The 19,001-nt window shown below is 34.1% G+C and overlaps 1 protein-coding gene and 2 pseudogenes across 1 annotated transcript; all 3 read left to right on the forward strand.

Annotated features, from left to right (window-relative positions):
* The first annotated feature begins 2,207 nt into the window (after positions 1-2,207).
* LOC129250339 (uncharacterized) lies at positions 2,208-3,082 on the forward strand (annotated as a pseudogene).
* A 5,227-nt stretch (positions 3,083-8,309) lies between these two features.
* On the forward strand, positions 8,310-10,081 carry LOC129249949 (uncharacterized; annotated as a pseudogene).
* Positions 10,082-10,117: 36 nt separating this feature from the next.
* Positions 10,118-11,194, forward strand: LOC129250340 (uncharacterized). Its single transcript, XM_054889972.1, has 5 exons — positions 10,118-10,207; positions 10,282-10,409; positions 10,481-10,693; positions 10,754-10,910; positions 11,076-11,194. Exons 1-5 carry the CDS (start codon positions 10,144-10,146, stop codon positions 11,192-11,194), a joined length of 681 nt encoding a protein of 226 aa, XP_054745947.1. The 5' UTR covers positions 10,118-10,143.
* Positions 11,195-19,001: the final 7,807 nt, after the last annotated feature.

Genomic DNA, 19,001 nt, shown 5'->3' on the forward strand with positions numbered 1-19,001 from the left:
ATAGCAACAATAGAAGATGAGATCACATTTTTAGAAAATATCTATCAAATAAATAACGACATATCTCTTTTACGTGACCACATTGACGACATTGGATAAATAATATTTTCTCTTGTAAATTAGGAATAATCTCTTGTGGCATTCTTACTAATACAGAACTTGATCTAATACACGACTTCGACAGTTACACTAACATTAAAGTAGCCATCGCATTACAGGACAATGACATTATTTTAATTCTCCAAATACCGCAATATTCAGAAAAAACCCTGTCAAAAATTGCATTTGAACCAATGCCTAATATTGATAGTAAATCTATTAAATTAAGCGTATATGAAGTACTTATGGATTCTAATTAATAATAATATTTTTGATACTTATGTTGAAGGAAATCTAAAAAGAAACCTAGTAAAATTAACAGATAAATGTTTATTAAATATTATCAATTTTGAAGAAGCATACTGCGATATGCAAGACTGCAAAGAAATTAAAATAATAGAAATTAATATATCTCTGGAATACTTACTTTTAAAAACTTCGATTCAAAGATAACACATAATTGTATATTAATTAAATGGAAATAAAGCAAAAAGGAAATTTTATGATCAAATTTGAAAATTGTGAAATCCAGGCACTTAATAGAAAATTTTTTAATACGAAAATTAAAATTTTTGACAAATTCCTTAACAAAAATAAAGGGAATGAAACAATAGATAACTTAAAATTGGATTCATTGTATATAGAACAAGTAAAACATGCAGAATCAATCCAACAAGTTATCAAACAAAATGTATATTCAAATTTATTTAATATTAGCATTAACACAATAATCATAATCGCAATTATTTTGTTAAGAATATTTTTTGTACATAGCATAAGAAAGAAAATGACCATATTGCATATTTCGTCGGAGCCTCAAACTAACGGTGAGATAATATGACATAAAATATTTCATTTCTATAATTTAGCTGAATTAACATTTCCGGCATGTGCCGCCCGAATAAAGTTAAATATTATTAACTTGTGCAACAAATGCCAAATTTGAATTTCCGGCACATGCCAACATTTTTTATATTTTCCAGACAAACAATTCTTTGCAATTGTTTTGCAAGTAATTTAGCTCACTAAAAGACGAAATGTGCAAGATAGTCAAAAATAGGGTATAAGTAATACCAGAGAATGTTAATGCAATGAGAAGGAGCAAATGTTAAATGAGCTTTTTTCGAGTACTAATTTGTAGATTCATACTAAGCAATTTTCAAATTCAACTTCCCTCACTAGTGGGGGATTGCAGATATTTACCACGGAAGTGGAGGGTTTCTATATTTACTTACCACGCTAGGACAGGAATTCAGATTTTTTCTGCGCTTACCACACTACTAAGGAATTTCATAAGATTGTTCGCCACACTACTAAGGAAATCGACTTATTTCATGCCAAGGCGAAGAAGAAGAATCAGCAAGCAAATGTAAATATACGAATGTAAACATACCAATACATACAAACAAAGCATATCATTTTGACGTAATGCTGAAAACAGTGAAGCCCGCACGGAATTTCCTTACCGCATGCCCTTACCGTGCACAAAACTGAGCAAAACTATTTCCCGTAGATAACAGCTGTTTTAGTTGGTTACATGCATACAAACAATATTTACAAAATACATCAGTGACAAAATGGACGAAGAAGACATCGAAATTTGCGAGTTATTTCTGAATTTATTTCAACTATATATTTTATATAAAAAATACAAAGACCAAAAAAAGTGCAGAAGGTATAAAGTTCGGCCATTAAATAGGAATTGGGGCACAAGTGGTTATCAAATCCAAGTGTTCCGCCGAATGAAAACATTGGAGCTTGATGAATTGTTTTCACACACAAGGATGTCCCCGCCTGTGTATGAGCTGCTTTTAAAATTAGTGAGCAGTTCCTTGAGGAAGCCAAAACAGCGGATTGGTCCTGAGGAAAGACTATCTTTAGTTTTGCTGTATGCATATTGAGAAAGCGAGGCTTCAAGTCGATTAATATTTATTTCTTATTGGTTGTTTAGATATTTGTCACAAGGTGTATCTGTGAAGAGCATTGCATGGAGTTATAAGTTAGGTGCAACGACTGTGCGCGAAATAATACAGGAAACTTGTGAAGTTATCTGGCGGCTACTTTCTCCAGTTTACGTTAGCGAACCTACAGAATCCCAGTACAGGGATATTGCGAAGGATTTTTTTGATATGTGGAACATTCCAAATTGTGTTGGTGCAATCGATGGCAAGCATGTTGCAATCAAATGTCCAGCCAAGTCAAGTTCGATGTATTACAACTACAAAAAATTCTTTAGCATCGTTCTGATGGCCGTTTGTGATGCCAAGTATACTTTCACTGCAGTAAGCATCGGGAGTTATGGTAGTCAGAGTGACGGAGGTAATAAAATTTAAATGTAATAAGTTATTTCACCTAATACATATGTATATTTTACAGGCATTTTTAAACTTTCATCGTTTGGACAGAACTTGATGCAAAATACTTTGCCACTACCGCCTCCCGCGCGTATATCTATGGAATCGCCCCAACCATTACCACATTTTGTCGTTGGTGATGCTGCATTCCCATTGAGAACAAACTTGATGCGTCCATATCCCGGTTTTAACTTACCAAGAACCAAGCGGATTTTTAATTATCGCCTTTCAAGAGCGCGTAGAGTAATAGAGAACAGCTTTGGAATATTAACGGCGCGATGGAGAATTCTTCGCACCACGATTGAATGTGACCCTAAAAATTGCGAAAAAATAGTGCTGGCCTGCATTGTTTTACACAATTTTATAATTTTAAACGATCACAATCGTTGGTATTGCCCTGAAAATTATGTTGATCGACAAGAACCAGGCAACATCGTCATCGTGGGGAATGGCGACGAGAAATTAATAGTGAATCGTCATTACCACGTATACGGACTACAATTCGGAGAGCCTCAACAAATGCATTTAATATCCGCGATAGGCTTGCTGATTATTTCATAAATGAAGGAGCTTTACCATACCAAGATGACATAGACCTTTCCATTGGCGGACCCTACATATACAATTGAAAGACATGTGAAGTGAAACAAATATAAATATAATGAATTATTTTATTATTTATGTTTATTTATTTATGAATTTTATTTACGAACTTTTAGTTATGCAATTTATATATATAAATATACTTACAAATATAAAGTCCAACTGTAAATTTATGCAGTTAAAAATATTTGGAAATATTTTCATTCTTCAAGTAGTTTTTATTTTTTTAAAATTCAGGTACAAAGTTTATACATATATTTAAAAAATCACAGTATTCATATTTCACATTCAATTCCAAGATTCTTAAAAGTAAACTTAAAAAAATGAAATAAAAGATAAAAATAAAAAACATTCAACGAATTATAAAGCTTAATTAAAAAAAATTCAAACTAAGATAAAAATACAAAAAAAATTCAAACTAAAAAAAAGCCCTCATTCCGGCTCCTGCTGTATTTTAAATATAACGTCGAGGATTCCTTGCATGGCCCGGGCTTGCTTAGCTGCACTCATTTTGGCAACCATTGAGCCAATCATGCAACCGAAGGAGTCCGCCGAGTTGTTTGGTTTGTTTTCTTTCTCCAGGCATCTCTTTTTCAAAAGATCGATCGCTTCTAAGATGCCCTTCTCGACCTCAGCACTTCCCGTTCTTTCCCGCTAGTTAGCTGTGACTGGGGTGGAGATGTCGCTGATGTTGATGGGAGTGGTGGATCTACATCATCCAAAAACTCTTCTTCTGGCACTATTGGCAACGGTGAGAGCGTAAGCGATGGTACTGCTGGGCACACATTTTGTGAGTACCTAATTCTTTAAAAAAACATTATTAATTATCGCTTTATAAAAATATTCCAACGATACTTACGGTCGAGGAATAACATGCGGCCTTAAAAACGACATGCTTTCAAGCAGATACCACGGCCTCTGGTAGTCTGCTCCACTGCCTGATGGTGCTTCCGATTTTCTGGCTTCTCTGCCATAGCGATCGCGAAGAGCTAACCACCTCCGTCTGCATACCTCACCTTTAAAATACCTTTGTTATGAAATTTTAAATACTTGTAAATATAGCTTCCACTCACCACTTGTGCCCAGCTCCTTTCCCATCTGTTCCCATATCATGGCTTTTCTTCCCTGCAACTTATACAGAGGGTTGCTCTTATCGTAGAGCTCCTTTTTATCTTGCACTAGGATTACAAGTTGCTCATCATTCAGCGCCATTTCCGTGTGTTATGTGTTTGTACACAAATTTATAAATATATATGCATATGCATCTGCTTGTATCGACACAATGTTGCCATTGATATTTTTGCTTACACACTTTTTCACACTTCCGCGTTATCAGTTACAATTTTTCATTGTTTAATAAACCAAAGCCAAAAACCAACAAATGCAAATAGTTCATTTATCTATAATTAACATTATTGAACAGTATTTTTAAGCTATTTTAACAAAAATTATCATTTTTCTTAGTTTATTTTGTAAATTATTTCGAAATGTACTGCTTGGCAACACTGCGTGGTGAGAGAGCAATCAGCTGGGTCAAAACTACGGAATTTTTTTAATAATCGTGAAATAAAATCTACGGTACTACGATACGGAAGGAAGGAACTTTTCGTTTACATGGGGTGCTCATTAGTTTGATTGAAACAGCTGGGTCGGAATTGCGTTTATGGGTTTCACTGTTTTCAGCATAAGCCATACCTACGGTGAAAAATTCAGCTAGGTGAATGCTGTCACCTTAATAAATCCACCTTGTTTCATGCCCACAGCGAAACGAATAAATTTGCGATTAAGAAAGCCGCGCGGCAGTTAATTTGTGGTGCAGAAGCTAAAGTCGGCGGAATTATTCGTTTTGATTTTTGCCACGTATTTAATTCAGGTTCAAGTCCTGAAGTCATATTTTTTTTCTTGCACATTTTTTTTTTACAATTCAAACCAGGAAAGTTTGGTAAAATTGTTGAGTTTATTTTAATTAAAATTTCTTTAAAATACTGTTTTTTTTTGTATTTCATAAATGGAAATTTCTTTTCGGTATAAAATAGTTCATACTGGATATGACCTGATTTTTATATACATCAATCAAAACAGAAAATATTTACATATGTCTTTAATCTCTTTCATCAAATCCAAATTATATTGATGAGAAAATATCATTCTAATATCCGTCCAGAAAGCCAATCGCGCAATCGTTTTTTTACAGATCGCGCGCGAGTTGTGGCAAACTGTCATCGTGGATTTGTTGAACAGCGTTTGGCATTTCATCATGGAAAGACTCACACCGCAACAACGTCTACAAATTGTTCAACTGTATTATGAAAATCAGCGTTCTGTGACAAATGTTTTTCGTGCGCTTAGACCGCATTATGGTCAACATAATCGGCCTGCCTTAAACACTATTCGACATACCATCAACAAATTTGAATCCGAATATTCATTGGTGGATAATTCTCGACCGAATAGACCACGTCCAGCAAGAAGCATTGAGAATATAGAGGCAGTAGCAGAGAGTGTACGTGAAAACCGCGATGAATCGATTCGGCACCGTTCTCAGCAACTTGGACTGTCGTATGGAACAACTTGGTCAATTTTACGGAAGGATTTTCATTTAAAAGCATACAAAATACAGCTCGTACAAGAACTAAAGCCAAATGACCTTCCTGCACGTCACCGTTTTGCTGATTGGGCTCTTGAAAAGATTGAAGAAGATCCGCTGTTTTCGAGCAAAATTTTGTTCAGCGATGAGGCGCATTTCTGGCTCAATGGTTACGTCAATAAGCAAAATTGCCGTATTTGGGATGAAGAGCAACCAGAACAGGTTCAAGAGCTACCTTTACACCCAGAGAAAACAACGGTCTGGTGTGGTTTATGGGCTGGTGGAATCATCGGTCCATATTTTTTCAAAAATGATGATGGCCGCAACGTAACTGTGAATGGTGCTCGCTACCGTACCATGATATCGGACTTTTTGCTACCTGAAATTGAATCTAATGATCTCTACGACATTTGGTTTCAACAAGACGGAGCCACTTGCCATACAGCTCGTGAAACAATGACTTTATTGAGAAGTCATTTCGGAGAGCAGCTGATTTCACGTTTAGGACCTGTGAGTTGGCCACCAAGATCTTGTGATATCACACCTTTGGACTTTTTTCTTTGGGGATTCGTTAAGTCCAAGGTCTATGCTGATAAAGCAGCTACGATTGAAGCTCTGGAAGCCAACATTACGCGTGTTATTCACGACATACCAGTCGAAATGCTCGAACGAGTGATTGAAAATTGGACCTTCAGAATGGACCACCTTAAGCGTAGTTGCGGCCAACATTTGAATGAAGTCATATTCAAAAAGTAAATGTCAAAGAATGTCCTTTCAAATGATAAATAAAGGTTTTGAACATAATTTACATTTTTGTTTTTTTTAACTATTGAAAAAAGCACCTCATGATTGATCACCCGTTACAAGCCTTCAACGAACGCAAAATATATACATATAAAAACATCAACTGCGACCGCCTTCTTGTCCGTCAGTGAAAAGATTGGATATGTATACCCTATGAGCAAAAAGAACCGGGAAGGTGATGTTGACTGTTTTCTTCGATTGCCAAGGCATAGTCCACCATAAGTCAATAAAGAATATTATTTATCCGTTTTGTAGCGTTTGAGAGATGCTGTATGTTGCAAACGGGCGGAAGTGTGAGCAAACAATTCTTGGATTTTGCGTGATGATAACGCGCCATCGCACCGATCAAAGAGATCAAAGAGAATACGACGAAGGAGCTGAAGGCCATGTCGGCCTACCGGGGCTGTTTGGAGGACTGGGTTAAACGTTGGCACATGTGTGTTGCTTCAGACGGGTCATATTTTGAAGGAGATAATATAAATTTGCCTGAAATTTAACTCTGTTATGTTTTATTTAAACATTCCCGGTAATTTTTGATCATAGGGTACATATATGCGGCTTTGCGGACAGAAATGTGTGATTCGCTGGATTTGCTCAAGGAATTTAAGTCGCATTAACTCGCGACTGTCGAACAGTTAGAAGACATATTATATTTACATACATATGAGGGTACATACATACATATGGAGCCGGGGCCACTCGACATGACAAAAATTCAAGATTTATCAAATATTGGCAAATAATTCCAGGCGAAATATTCCAATATTGACTATTTTCGAATGGTCGCGAAAATTGGCATATGGGCGGCTCGTTTTGTGAATGAAATTGAAATATGAGCAGAGAACGTAAATTCATAGAGAAGGCGCAGTCCCGGCCCGTTCCTCATTTTGGGCTCTAACAAAATACGGGTAAGAAAATGAAATCAGCACAAGTTAACAGTAGGAAATTAATTAATATGGCTACCGGAGAGAAATGAGAGGGAGAGAGTGATACGCAAGTGTGAAAAAATGTAGTTTACATTAGCTTACATTTGCTTGCGTACAGAACAGATTTGTTCATTTGATATGTCCATATGATTTGTATGCATGTTTACAGATTTGTTCTTTTTGGTTTTTTTATGAAAATTGCGCGTAATTGTATGTATGCATGTTTATATACATATATTAGCATAGGACATATGTATGTAATTAGGTTATGAAAATTGTGCGAAATTTTATGTATGCATCCCAGCAAAACCTGCGTGACCGAAACTCTCACACAATTACACTTTTTTGTATGTTACTAACACATATGCACTCGTATTTCTTTGGAAATCGACTTTTTTTTTTTTATTCTCCGTCACCTTTGGCAAATGTGTAAGCAGTAAGCAAACTTTATTCATATATTTTTTCTCCTTTTTGCATCAATAGAAAAAGAAGAAAAGAAAACGACAAGTGGCTGTCAAAGCAAAGAGTCAAAAAGATCAAAGTAGGCCGCGAATCAAATTGTCAACCTTTGGCAAATGTGTAAGCAGTAAGCAAACTTTATTCATATATTTTTTCTCATTTTTGCATCAATAGAAATAGAACAAAAGAAAACGATAAGTGGCTGTCAAAGCAATAAGTCAAAAAGATCGAAGTAGGCCGCGAATCAAATTGTCAAAAAATTGTCATTGATATTCATATTGTGCGCGCGAATTTCGCTCTGAAACGTTATAATTAAAGTTAAAAGTTATAATTATATACAATTATTATACAATATTGTATTGTGGTGTTTTTGTTGTGTTTTGCTGATTAAAAAAGGGGTAAGTACCTATAATGAATAAAAAAACTTTTGCAAATTTAATGAGCTGCGAGAACAGAGAGTGGAGGGCAAGTGCGGAAAAATATTCGCGAATGCTTAGGGTTTGTGATGATAGTGAAATTTTTTTGGAGGAGAGTAGCTCAGACTATTCCAATGTGTCAGTAATGTCCAGTGAAATTAGCGGTAGTGCTCCCGAAAATGATACGGTGGAATGTGATAGTGCGCTTGAAATAAAAAAATGGGCTATAGAAAATAGGGTGTCCCATAATGTAGTTACACATCTACTTCAAGTGCTTAGGAGAATAGGCGTCAAAGATTTGCCCCTGTCAGCTAAAACTCTTTTTAAAACAAATAAAAAAAAAGCTGTGATTCAATCCATTCCAAGTGGGGAATTTTTATATCGCGGTATCCAATACCATTTTAAAATAGGCGCATTTGCTTTTCTTCACGATAAGGATGAAGTACAAATTGACGTAGGCATTGATGGGCTTAAGTTGTATAACAGTTCAAGTAAAGTTTTGTGGCCCATCCTTGGAGCAATCGTTGGCTTTCCAAACGAGTACCCTTTTACCATTGCTTGCTTTTCTGGGACGGAAAAACCGTGGAACGTCAATGATTACTTAAAAGATTTTTGTGAGGAAGTAATTTATTTGAAAGAAAACGGACTTCAAGTGGGATCAAATCCCATAAAGAAAAAGTTTGATATCCGTTTATTTTGCTGTGATACACCTGCCCGTGCCTTTGTCACAGGTGTACAGTCTCACAATGGTAAAAATAGTTGCTCAAAGTGTGATCAAGTAGGAAGTTATGTAAATAAAAGGATTTGCTTTTCGAAAAAAGTTCATAACCTACGCTCTGATGTTTCTTTTAAATATAGAGCAGAACCGGCACATCATAGTTCTACTTTTAGAACTTGCGAAAGCATTTTAGAAAAATCAGGTTTTAAAATGGTGTCGCAATTTCCACTTGATCCTATGCACCTAGTCGATCTTGGTGTAACTAAAAAGTTGACTCAGTTGTTAATGAAGAGAGCTAATGTCACTAAAATTAATGAAAAAATTAATTTTTTGTCAAAATATGTTCCTACAGATTTTGGTCGCGTGTGCAGGGATTTCAATGAAATCAATAATTGGAAATCGACGGAATACAGACAATTTTTATTGTATATTGGAATTTTTGTATTAAAAGACTGTATTGGTAGTGATTTTTACTTTCTCTTCCTCCTATTGCACACTGGAATACGGCTATTATCAAGCCAAAATCATTAAAAACTGAAGCAGACGTAGCACAGAATATTTTGCAGGAGTTTGTTCATTTGTTTGGGCAAATCTTTGGTGACTATTTAGTTAGTTATAATGTGCATGGGTTGTTGCACATAACAGATTGTGCTAGGCAGTATGGAACTCTTGATAGTTTTTCGGCATATAAGTTTGAAAACTATATGCAATATTTAAAGAAAATCGTTAAAAAGCCAAACAAAATTCTTGAGCAAATACATTTTAGGCTAGAAGAAGGAAATGATGTCGAGAATATTTCAAAAATTGGTGCTTTCAAAATTGATCACAAAAAAGAAAAAGATTCCTACTGTTTTAGCAGAAAAGTTGGGCCTGTCAAAATAATAGGTATAGGTGATTATTTAATAGGATACAGTTTTGGCAAATTAGAAAACTATTTTGACCAACCGGTACAATCTGCTCCGGCACTAGGTATAATACTAGGTGATCAATTAGGTAATGAAGAAATAAAAATACCCAAAGAGGACATTGCATACAAATACTTTTGCATACCCCATGAAGGCAAACACTTACTTATACCAGTTCTGCATCACCTTTTCCACGTTTTTGAAAATTAGATTTAACATTTAAAATATTAAGAAATTTGATACTGCTGTTTTTTTATGCTATTATTACAGATATGGAGTTTTTGTTCAGCGAAGAAACCATTGGCATTGAGGCTCAGCAGCCAGTTGGCGACAAGGGTATTTTAAATGCATATACATATATTATATTTATATTGTTAATTTAAACTTAAATTTTTAATGTTTCCCAGCAGTTGAGGAATTGTTAAAAACGGTTTTAACAAACCAAGCAAAACTATTGGAAAACCAGAAAATAGTTATGGACCAATTCTTTCATTTCGGCAAGCGACTAACTAATTTAGAAAACATATTTAATGAAAATGTACGTATTTAGCGGCATACCACTGTCGTATCAAACTATTTATTTACATTCTTATTTTGATAACTATACAGAAAATCGAAGCCAGTGAGCAGCTTACAGAATTTAAGACGGTGCGTGAATGTAAGGTCTTACTCCGCAGGATTCATCATTCTGTTTGTAAAATGACTGGAGAAGAAGTGGATGAAATTCAAACGGAAATATCGTCCACATTACCATTGCAAACGGTAGCTGCAGCTGAAGAATTTGAAAAAAAGCTGCTGCAACAAGAATATGTTGAAGCAATGGTTAGTAAAAAAATAATTTCTTCGTTCTTGTCTAATAGATGTTTTTGTTTTAATTTTTAGAAAACTTTACTTTTGAAAATTAAGGGTCCTGAAACGACTGTTGACGATTTGCTTCGTCAACTTTATAGTGATGAAATGTTGTCGCTTTGCAACTGGGATGGTAGGGGCAACAAGGAAGCATTGTCCCAATATTCTCTTGTTTCGGACATACTTTTTGGTAGGTAAATTTGTACTTTCTTTTGTTTTTGGTTATTCACTTTATTTAAAATTATAATATGGTAAATAACTAGTTCTAAAATTTTGCACAAAAATTAAAAAAAAAATTAACATATATACATATATACACCGCATCTATAACATTGTATCTGTTTTCTTGTTTCAGATATTTTTCAGCTATGCGGACGAACAACTTACGAGAAGAACATTCGTAGGTCAATTGAGCTTAGTCACCACCGTTTTAAGCACCGAAATTATCGGCAGCGGAATTTAAATCCAAAATAATATTTAACACTTAATATATATAAAAAAGTTATATGTAAATAAATTATTAATTAGAACTAAAAAAAATGTTAAATTAACTATTAATCAATGAATGTATTTACCTTTTGCCTTCGAATATTACAGTTTATACTATTTTCACACTAATTTTGCCTTAATATAATTTTTTAAATATAATTATAATATATATAAAGAAGTAGGTATACTAATAACTAGTAAATAAATAAATTAATAATCAAAAATACTAATCAAATTAAATGTAAACGTACTTTTGTTATTAAAATAGTTTCGTGAAAACACAGTTTCTTAAATATAAGTGTAAATATATTAATAGAGCTAAATAAATGTTATTTACGTTATATTTGTCGTCAATTTGTAAAAGAAAACCATTAAACTAAAACAAAATGAAATAAATATAAAAAAAAAAAATTTGTTTGTGATTCGAACCGGGGATTTTGGATTGGAAAGTCCAATGCTAATATATGTATATAAACATCCCAGCAAGAAGAGTGGTGGTCATGTTACCCTGCACATGACCTGCACGCGTGGTCGTTAAACTGTCACTAGCCCCGCCCCTTTACAATCACTTTGTTAAGGCCGTTGGGAAAATTGTGCCAAATTTTTTGTGTACGTGTGATTTTTTATCCCTTTCATACATATGGATTCGTTTGCCAGTGCCAGTTTCATATAAACGTAGCGACGAACAAAATAACTTTTAGGCCAGCGCCGGCAGCATAGCGCGATAGCCGAGCGGCTAGCAATGTGGGCTTCCGATCCGAAATCCTTGGTTCGAATCACAAAAAATTTTTTTTTTTTTATACATTCATTTCATTTTGTTTTATGATATGTTTATGAGCAGATTTTTTTCATGGTAGAAATACACTCGATGTTTTGCCATTGCCTGCTGATGGGCGACCGCTATTAAAAAATGTTTTTATTAATTTTGCTTTCACCGAGATTCGAACTGACGTTTTCTCTATGAATTCTGAATAGCAGTCACGCACCAACCCACTCGGCTACGGCGTTTGTTTACTTCGACTGATTTAAAAATGAGGAAAAATATATGAATGAAATTTGCTTACTGCTTACATATTTGCCAAAGGTTGACAATTTGATTCTCGGCCTACTTTGATATCAAAAAGAGAGAAAAGATATCTTTTTGACTTATTGCTTTGACAGCCACTTGCCGTTTTTTTTGTTTTTTTTTTCTATTGATGCAAAAATGAGAAAAAATATATGAATGAAGTTTGCTTACTGCTTACACCTTTTCCAAAGGGGACGGAGCATCAAAAAAAAAGTCGATTTCCAAAGAAATACGAGTGCATATGTGTTTGTAACATATAAAAAAGTGTAATTGTGTTAGAGCTTCGGTCACGCAGGTTTTGCTGGGATATGTATATTAGGTTTACATATGTATATGAAAATTGCGCCAAATATTGGAAAAAATGCATGATTGCATTAGATTTGATTTTGATTGGATAAATGTATATATGTACATATATGAAAATTGCGCCAAATATTGAAAAGCTCTTATGATTGCTTGTAACCAATCGAACTTTGGTTTGAATTTTAATTCGAAAAGAAAGCCAATTGTAAGTGCACGTGCGCGGTGAAGCAAACATTTTTAAATTGTTAATAAGTATTGTAATTAATAAAAGAAAAAAATGCCTCAAGCTTCAAAATGTCGTGTTCGGGAGTGTACTAGTGAACAAAACGTTCGTTCATTTGCATTTCCCAAAAATCGGGAATTATTAAATTTGGGCAAGGAGAATTTGAGGATCTCACCCTCAATGCAAATACCAATGCATAATTCATTTGTATGCATTAAACATTTTGAGGAGGATGCCGTGGGACCAAAATATCTTAAGAATGGAGCGGTTCCAACTTTAAACTTGGGTAAGTAATTTAATTTATTATTATGTCTCCATATATGTATGTACAGTGAAGAAAAAATAAACGGAGTTACCGTCAATATTATTACTTGCTATAAATCTGTGAATATTTTTTTAAATATTAGTGTCCCAGTTTCTTTTTGGTTCACTGTACATACATAAACTGATAATCGTATGCTTGGATGTCGTTTTCAATACTTCGTGCCTATTGAAAAGCTTAATATACACATCCATGCATGCAAGTTAATACCCTACTCTGGTAAGCCGCATAACGGCAAATATATACAAAAAGTTAGAGTAAGCAATACTTCTTAAAGCTAGCATAAGCACTAATTGGATGATGAAATAAACTCATCCAAATGTGAAATATTTACTGTAAATATAAACAATTATTTGTTAAGGATAGAATTACAATAAGCAATACTTTTTAAAGCTAGCATAAGCACAAATTTATAAACATAAACAATTATTTGTCAAGTACTTTTTAAAGCTAGCATAAGTACAAATTTATAAACATAAACAATTATTTGTCAAGTACTTTTAAAGCTAGCATAAGCACAAATTAGAGGATGATGAAATAAGCTCATCCAGTAGTGAAAGATTTATTGTAAACACAAACAATTATTTGTTAAGTATAGAAGCAAAAATTTGAAATAACGTAAGAATAAAAGAATCACTTCAAGTTATACTTTGGAAGCAAGCGTTTTATTTTATTTTTTTTTAACGCTCACCCGCGTTATAACTTTAATTTGCATGCATGAAATAGAAAGCAGAGAAGGGATTTATTTATTAAGAATGCGCACTTTCTCATTATTTTATTTAAATATTTATAAAAAACTTTTGAATTTAAAAGATCGGGCTTAGGATAATGCCGTATGGGCAATTTTAGGCCAAGTATAATGATTTATTTAATGAAACTTGGTTGAGATGTTAGATGAAAACTATAAATCCCCGGAGGGTGCGGGTTCTATAATAGTTTTATATATGTATGTATATGATTATACTGAATATACCTAAATTTAAATTTTGTAAAAATAAAAATAAAAATTTTAATTAGGCTATGATGATGTTCCACCGAACAAGTGGACCGAAAAAAAGAAAAAAGGAGCTGCTGTATCGAGAGCTGCATGCCTAAGGATAAAGCTATACTTTTTGCTTTTCCTTGCTTCAATTTAGAGCCAGTAAATAGAAGTCGCTCGCCTAGTGCTGGCTCTGACTGGGTTTGCCCGCTCGTCACTGCAACTTATAGTAGGGTAGTTAAGCAAGTAGAAGAAGATTTAACTCTGGAAGAGTTTGAGAAATATTCGATATTAGAGGAAAACAGGCAGGCTAGTTATAGTAATCAGATCTGCGTGGACTTAGAAACCACAACCACTCGCGAACGGTTTGCTCAGTCTGCTCGCTATTATCAGAGCAACGCGGTCAAATTAAATAAACGTATTGAGGAGCTTGAAAAAGAAAATAATGACCTAAAAAATAAATATTCTGAGTTGTTGAAACGTGCAATAATTGCGGAAGAAAGTTGTAGCAGCGATGGTTTAACTTTTGCAAAAATGATCGTCAGTACCAAAAGAGGTTGGTATAATGAGGACGAAAAGGCATTGGCACAAAATTTGAACTATATGTCCACTAAAGCATATTCTTTAATGCGTGACGATCTAGGTTTTTGTTTACCACACAAATCATCTCTTTTGCGTTGGCGCCCCATCAATTATTTTGTTCCAGGTTTCGATGCCAATGTCGTTAACAATTTAAGCAAAATTGCTAGCAAAATGTCCGGCACAGAACCCATATGCATTTTATTATTTGATGAAATTAGCATCAAGCCGGATCTTACTTATAATAAAAGTAGGGATATAATTGATGGGTTTGTGGACCATGGGGAAGGCCAATGTCAAAGCAGAATAGGGAACAAATGTTGTTTTTTTATGGTGAAAGGGTTGTGCTCTAAATGGAAGTATGTATTTTCCTACTATATTTCCAAAAATGGTTTTAATGGTACAGAGTTACATCAAATTGTTGAAAGACTATTAAGTTACTTCGAGTTCTTTAGTCCAATGTCTACAATGCGTGCATATTCTACTATTAAATGCATCCAAGGCTTTCGTACTACAATAAAATCGATGCTGGAATTGTGCGAGGAACTTTTTCAACAGCATCAAAATTTAAAATTTATTTTCCTTGGAAAATTAAGCCAAGATTGTCTAGAAAATTTCATTTATCGGGTCCGAGCTAGTCAGGGTATTAATACTCATCCCACAGCACACGAAGTACAGTACATAGTAGCGCGATTAATATCTATGAAAATTTTACGACAGCGGTTCGAAAACAAAGGCAATAATTGCGAAGATGGTGATGATGTTATTTTAGACTGGAATTTAGGGACTGAGGATCATCATCTGGAGGAAGAAGTAGGAGAACCGCTAAATGAGCAACTCGTTTTAGAAAATATAGAGGTAGCAGACGAGAATTTTGCCGAAGAACAAAATATAGCTGAGGTACAAGTGCAGCGTTATTACACTGGCTATGGTATTTACCAAAAATTACTGTGTAAGCTAAAATGCGCCCACATTATGATGAAAACACAAGGAGACTTAAAATTGCATTCCGAAGCCCTCATAAGGTCTAAAAATTTCACGGCTGACACCGATTTGAGACTGGTGAATCCTGAAGACAGGGTATTCGAAGTGTGTCGCCTTCAGATGATGTGGTACCGTCAGCTTTTTGCAAAATATGCTCCCGTAGGTAATATTCGCAATGTAATGTTGCCAGTTATAAAACAAAAAACCGAAGAAGTATTTCCCCATTGGTTCGCAATATCTGGCGAATGTCAAGATCATCGCATCAAGCTACTCGATTTTTTGATATATGTACTTCTATTCAAAAATGGGAAATGGCTTTTACGGCAAGAAAATACCCAAGTTAGGTGTCAGAAGCGCAACGATAAACTAAAAAAGTTGTCGTACTTTGCAGGTCAGGGTCCAACAAGGTGAGTTGCACAGGTCCTTAGGGTAAGTAAAACCAGCGTTTATTTATTGTTTATTCTTATATGTATTTATTTATTATATATTTATTTTTCCTATTTTCCAGATTTTTTTATTTTTCAGGGTTTTCACCATCTTTCAGATTTTTCTCTATCTTTCAGGTTTTCCTTTTATATTCTTTTTCAGGTAGCACCTGAGCCTAGATTTTTAAACCACTACAATTTTCACTTAATCACTATGGATTGAGAGTAGTGTTTTAAAAATCAGGTAAATCGCAATGACTTAATCGATGTCAATATCGAAGTCGTGTGAGAAATTGTTATAGTATGAGAACAATTTCGTAATTCGTGCTTTCACAATTTTATATATATTTTTTTTTTCATTTCAGGAAATGTAAATACCTATTATTTATAGTATTGTAATATATATACATATACATATAAGAGTACTTAAATTACTTGCGAATAAAAATAAAAATTAAATTTAAAAAAAACTAGTATTTCATTTTCTTAAGGATAATAATATTTATTTGGAAAGAAGAACTTAAATGAACATATTCTAATAATTTAATTCGACAGGATTTCCTTACAAAATCAATATATTCGTTCAGCTAAATCAAATGAATATCTGCATATGAAAAATCGTTCATATGGACGTGCAAAAGCAAACACGCATATACATATTATAAATACATGCCTACAAACTTCCATAGACATACATACATATGAGGCTGCGAGCACTTGCGACAGAAAAAATATTTCGATTTGCTATTGCTGTCGAGAATTGAGAACACATATTTACATACATATAAAGGTGCATACATACATACGGAGCCGTGGCCACTCGACTTGACAAAAATTCAAGATTTATCAAATATTGGCAAATAATTCAACGCGAAATATTCCAATATTGACTATTTTCGAATGGTCGAGAAAATTGGCATATGGGCGGCTCGTTTTATGAATGAAAGTACTTTGCTCGTAGAAATATGAGCTCTAACTTATCAATGAATTTGTTTTTGTTGTGCTTTTTAATATTTGAAACTGTTCAGCGCCGTCGCGGGTAAATAATCATGGCCGCAACAGCTACGCCTACGAATGCATTTTGTTCTTGTAGTCGCTAGGCTTAGAATTTTAGTTTTGGAAGCATACACGTGTAGAGGCATAAAGTAAGTATATGTATATACGAATATTCATTGTTTTGCTTAGAATAGAAACATTTACGTACATATGTACATTGTCCCAACATACCTTCTACTCAAATATGAACGAGACGGTATTAATAAAATGGTCCGCGGATGACATATGGCAAAAATAAATTTTTTTTTGTTTGGTAGGACTGTTATAAGCTTACATGGAAAATTTCAGCGTGATATGTCACATAGTTTGTTTTCTGTGCTACTGTAAACAAGTCAAGCTCGAGTGTGTTCTTCGAATTTAACGATGGAAATTCAAGTTGAACAAAGAATTTGTTTGAAATTTTGTTATTCCAACAAAATTTCGGCTTCAGACACCTTAAAAATGTTGCAGACAACCTATGGGGACTTTGCTGTATCGCGTGCACGTGTTTTCCAGTGGTACAAATCGTCCAAAGAGGGCCGTACGTCCACCCAAAAAACCACGCCAAAGTCGCTAAAAAATTAAGGTTATGCTGACTGTTTTTTTCGATTACGAAGATGTGGTGCACTCGGAGTTCCTTCCGCAAGGCCGATCGGTTAATGCTGAATATTATTTAGACGTTTTAAAGCGTTTGCGCGAGAACATTCGTCTTAAAAGCAAGGAATTGTGGGACAACAAGCCATGGTTCTTGCATCACGATAATGCACCAGCTCACACATCACGTCTTGTTCGCGATTATTTGAACAAAAATAATGTTAATATCGTTCCGCAAGCACCGTATTCGCCTAATATGGCTCCATGTGACTTTTTCCTGTTTCCCAAGCTCAAGTTGCCGCTCCGTGGAAAACATTTTGAGACAATTGAAGTCATAAAAGAGAATTCGAAGAACACACCCGAGCTTGACTTGTTTACAGTAGCGCAGAAAACAAACTATGTGACATATCACGCTGAAATTTGCCATGTAAGCTGATAACAGTCCTACCAAAAAATAAAAAATTTATTTTTGCCATATGTCATCCGCGGACCGTTTTATTGATACCGTCTCGTTCATATTTGAGTAGAAGTTATGAGCTGTGTTTTGAGGCAGGTCAAGATTTTTTTCTTCCCACATGAATATGGATGGTAGATGTTATATCTATTTAGTATACATATGAATATACATACATATGGATATAAAAATTTAAAAAGGACACATATTGTTGAATAATAACCGTTGATGCAAATGAATGGTTTACAAAGCCAATTTTTTATGTGAATATTTTTAAATTATTTTGATAATGCACTTAATATCAATACAATTTAGTTAATTATAATAGATACTTAAAATTTCACATTCGTGCATGCATATACTTAGAATTAATTTATTTATCTCACAAGAAATAATCCATTTGCGCATGCAAAATGCCTACGGGAAATAAGCATGAAAGAGAAATGTGATTTTTGCATACATACATACATATGTATATTAGAAATATGTTTGCATACGTTTGTCTATTTGCTTTGAATTCTTTATATGTAGATGTGTATGAGAGGTGTATGAGCTGGGTTTGAGGCAAATCATGTTTTTTTCTGCCCACATGAATATGGATGGTAGATGTTATATTAATTCAACACTTTGCTGAATAATAAACCTTGATAAAAATGAATGGTTTACAAAGTTATTTTTTGTGTTATGATATTTGAATAATTTTGATAATAGACCGAAATTCAATACAATTTAGTCAATTAGATACTTAAAATTTCATATTCATGCATGCATATACTTAGAATTATTATTATTATTATTTATTAGATTTATTTATTATTTATTATTATT

Source organism: Anastrepha obliqua, chromosome 6 (assembly GCF_027943255.1).
Source record: "Anastrepha obliqua isolate idAnaObli1 chromosome 6, idAnaObli1_1.0, whole genome shotgun sequence".
Taxonomy (NCBI): Eukaryota; Metazoa; Arthropoda; class Insecta; order Diptera; family Tephritidae; genus Anastrepha; species Anastrepha obliqua.

Bases quoted from the DNA above. Each gene is read 5' to 3' on its own strand.
- LOC129250340 (XM_054889972.1), top strand. From the start codon at position 10,144: ATGGAGTTTTTGTTCAGCGAAGAAACCATTGGCATTGAGGCTCAGCAG. The intron at 10,694-10,753 runs GTTAGTAAAAAA...TTTAATTTTTAG, and splicing joins AAGAATATGTTGAAGCAATG to AAAACTTTACTTTTGAAAAT. The intron at 10,911-11,075 runs GTAGGTAAATTT...TTCTTGTTTCAG, and splicing joins TGTTTCGGACATACTTTTTG to ATATTTTTCAGCTATGCGGA.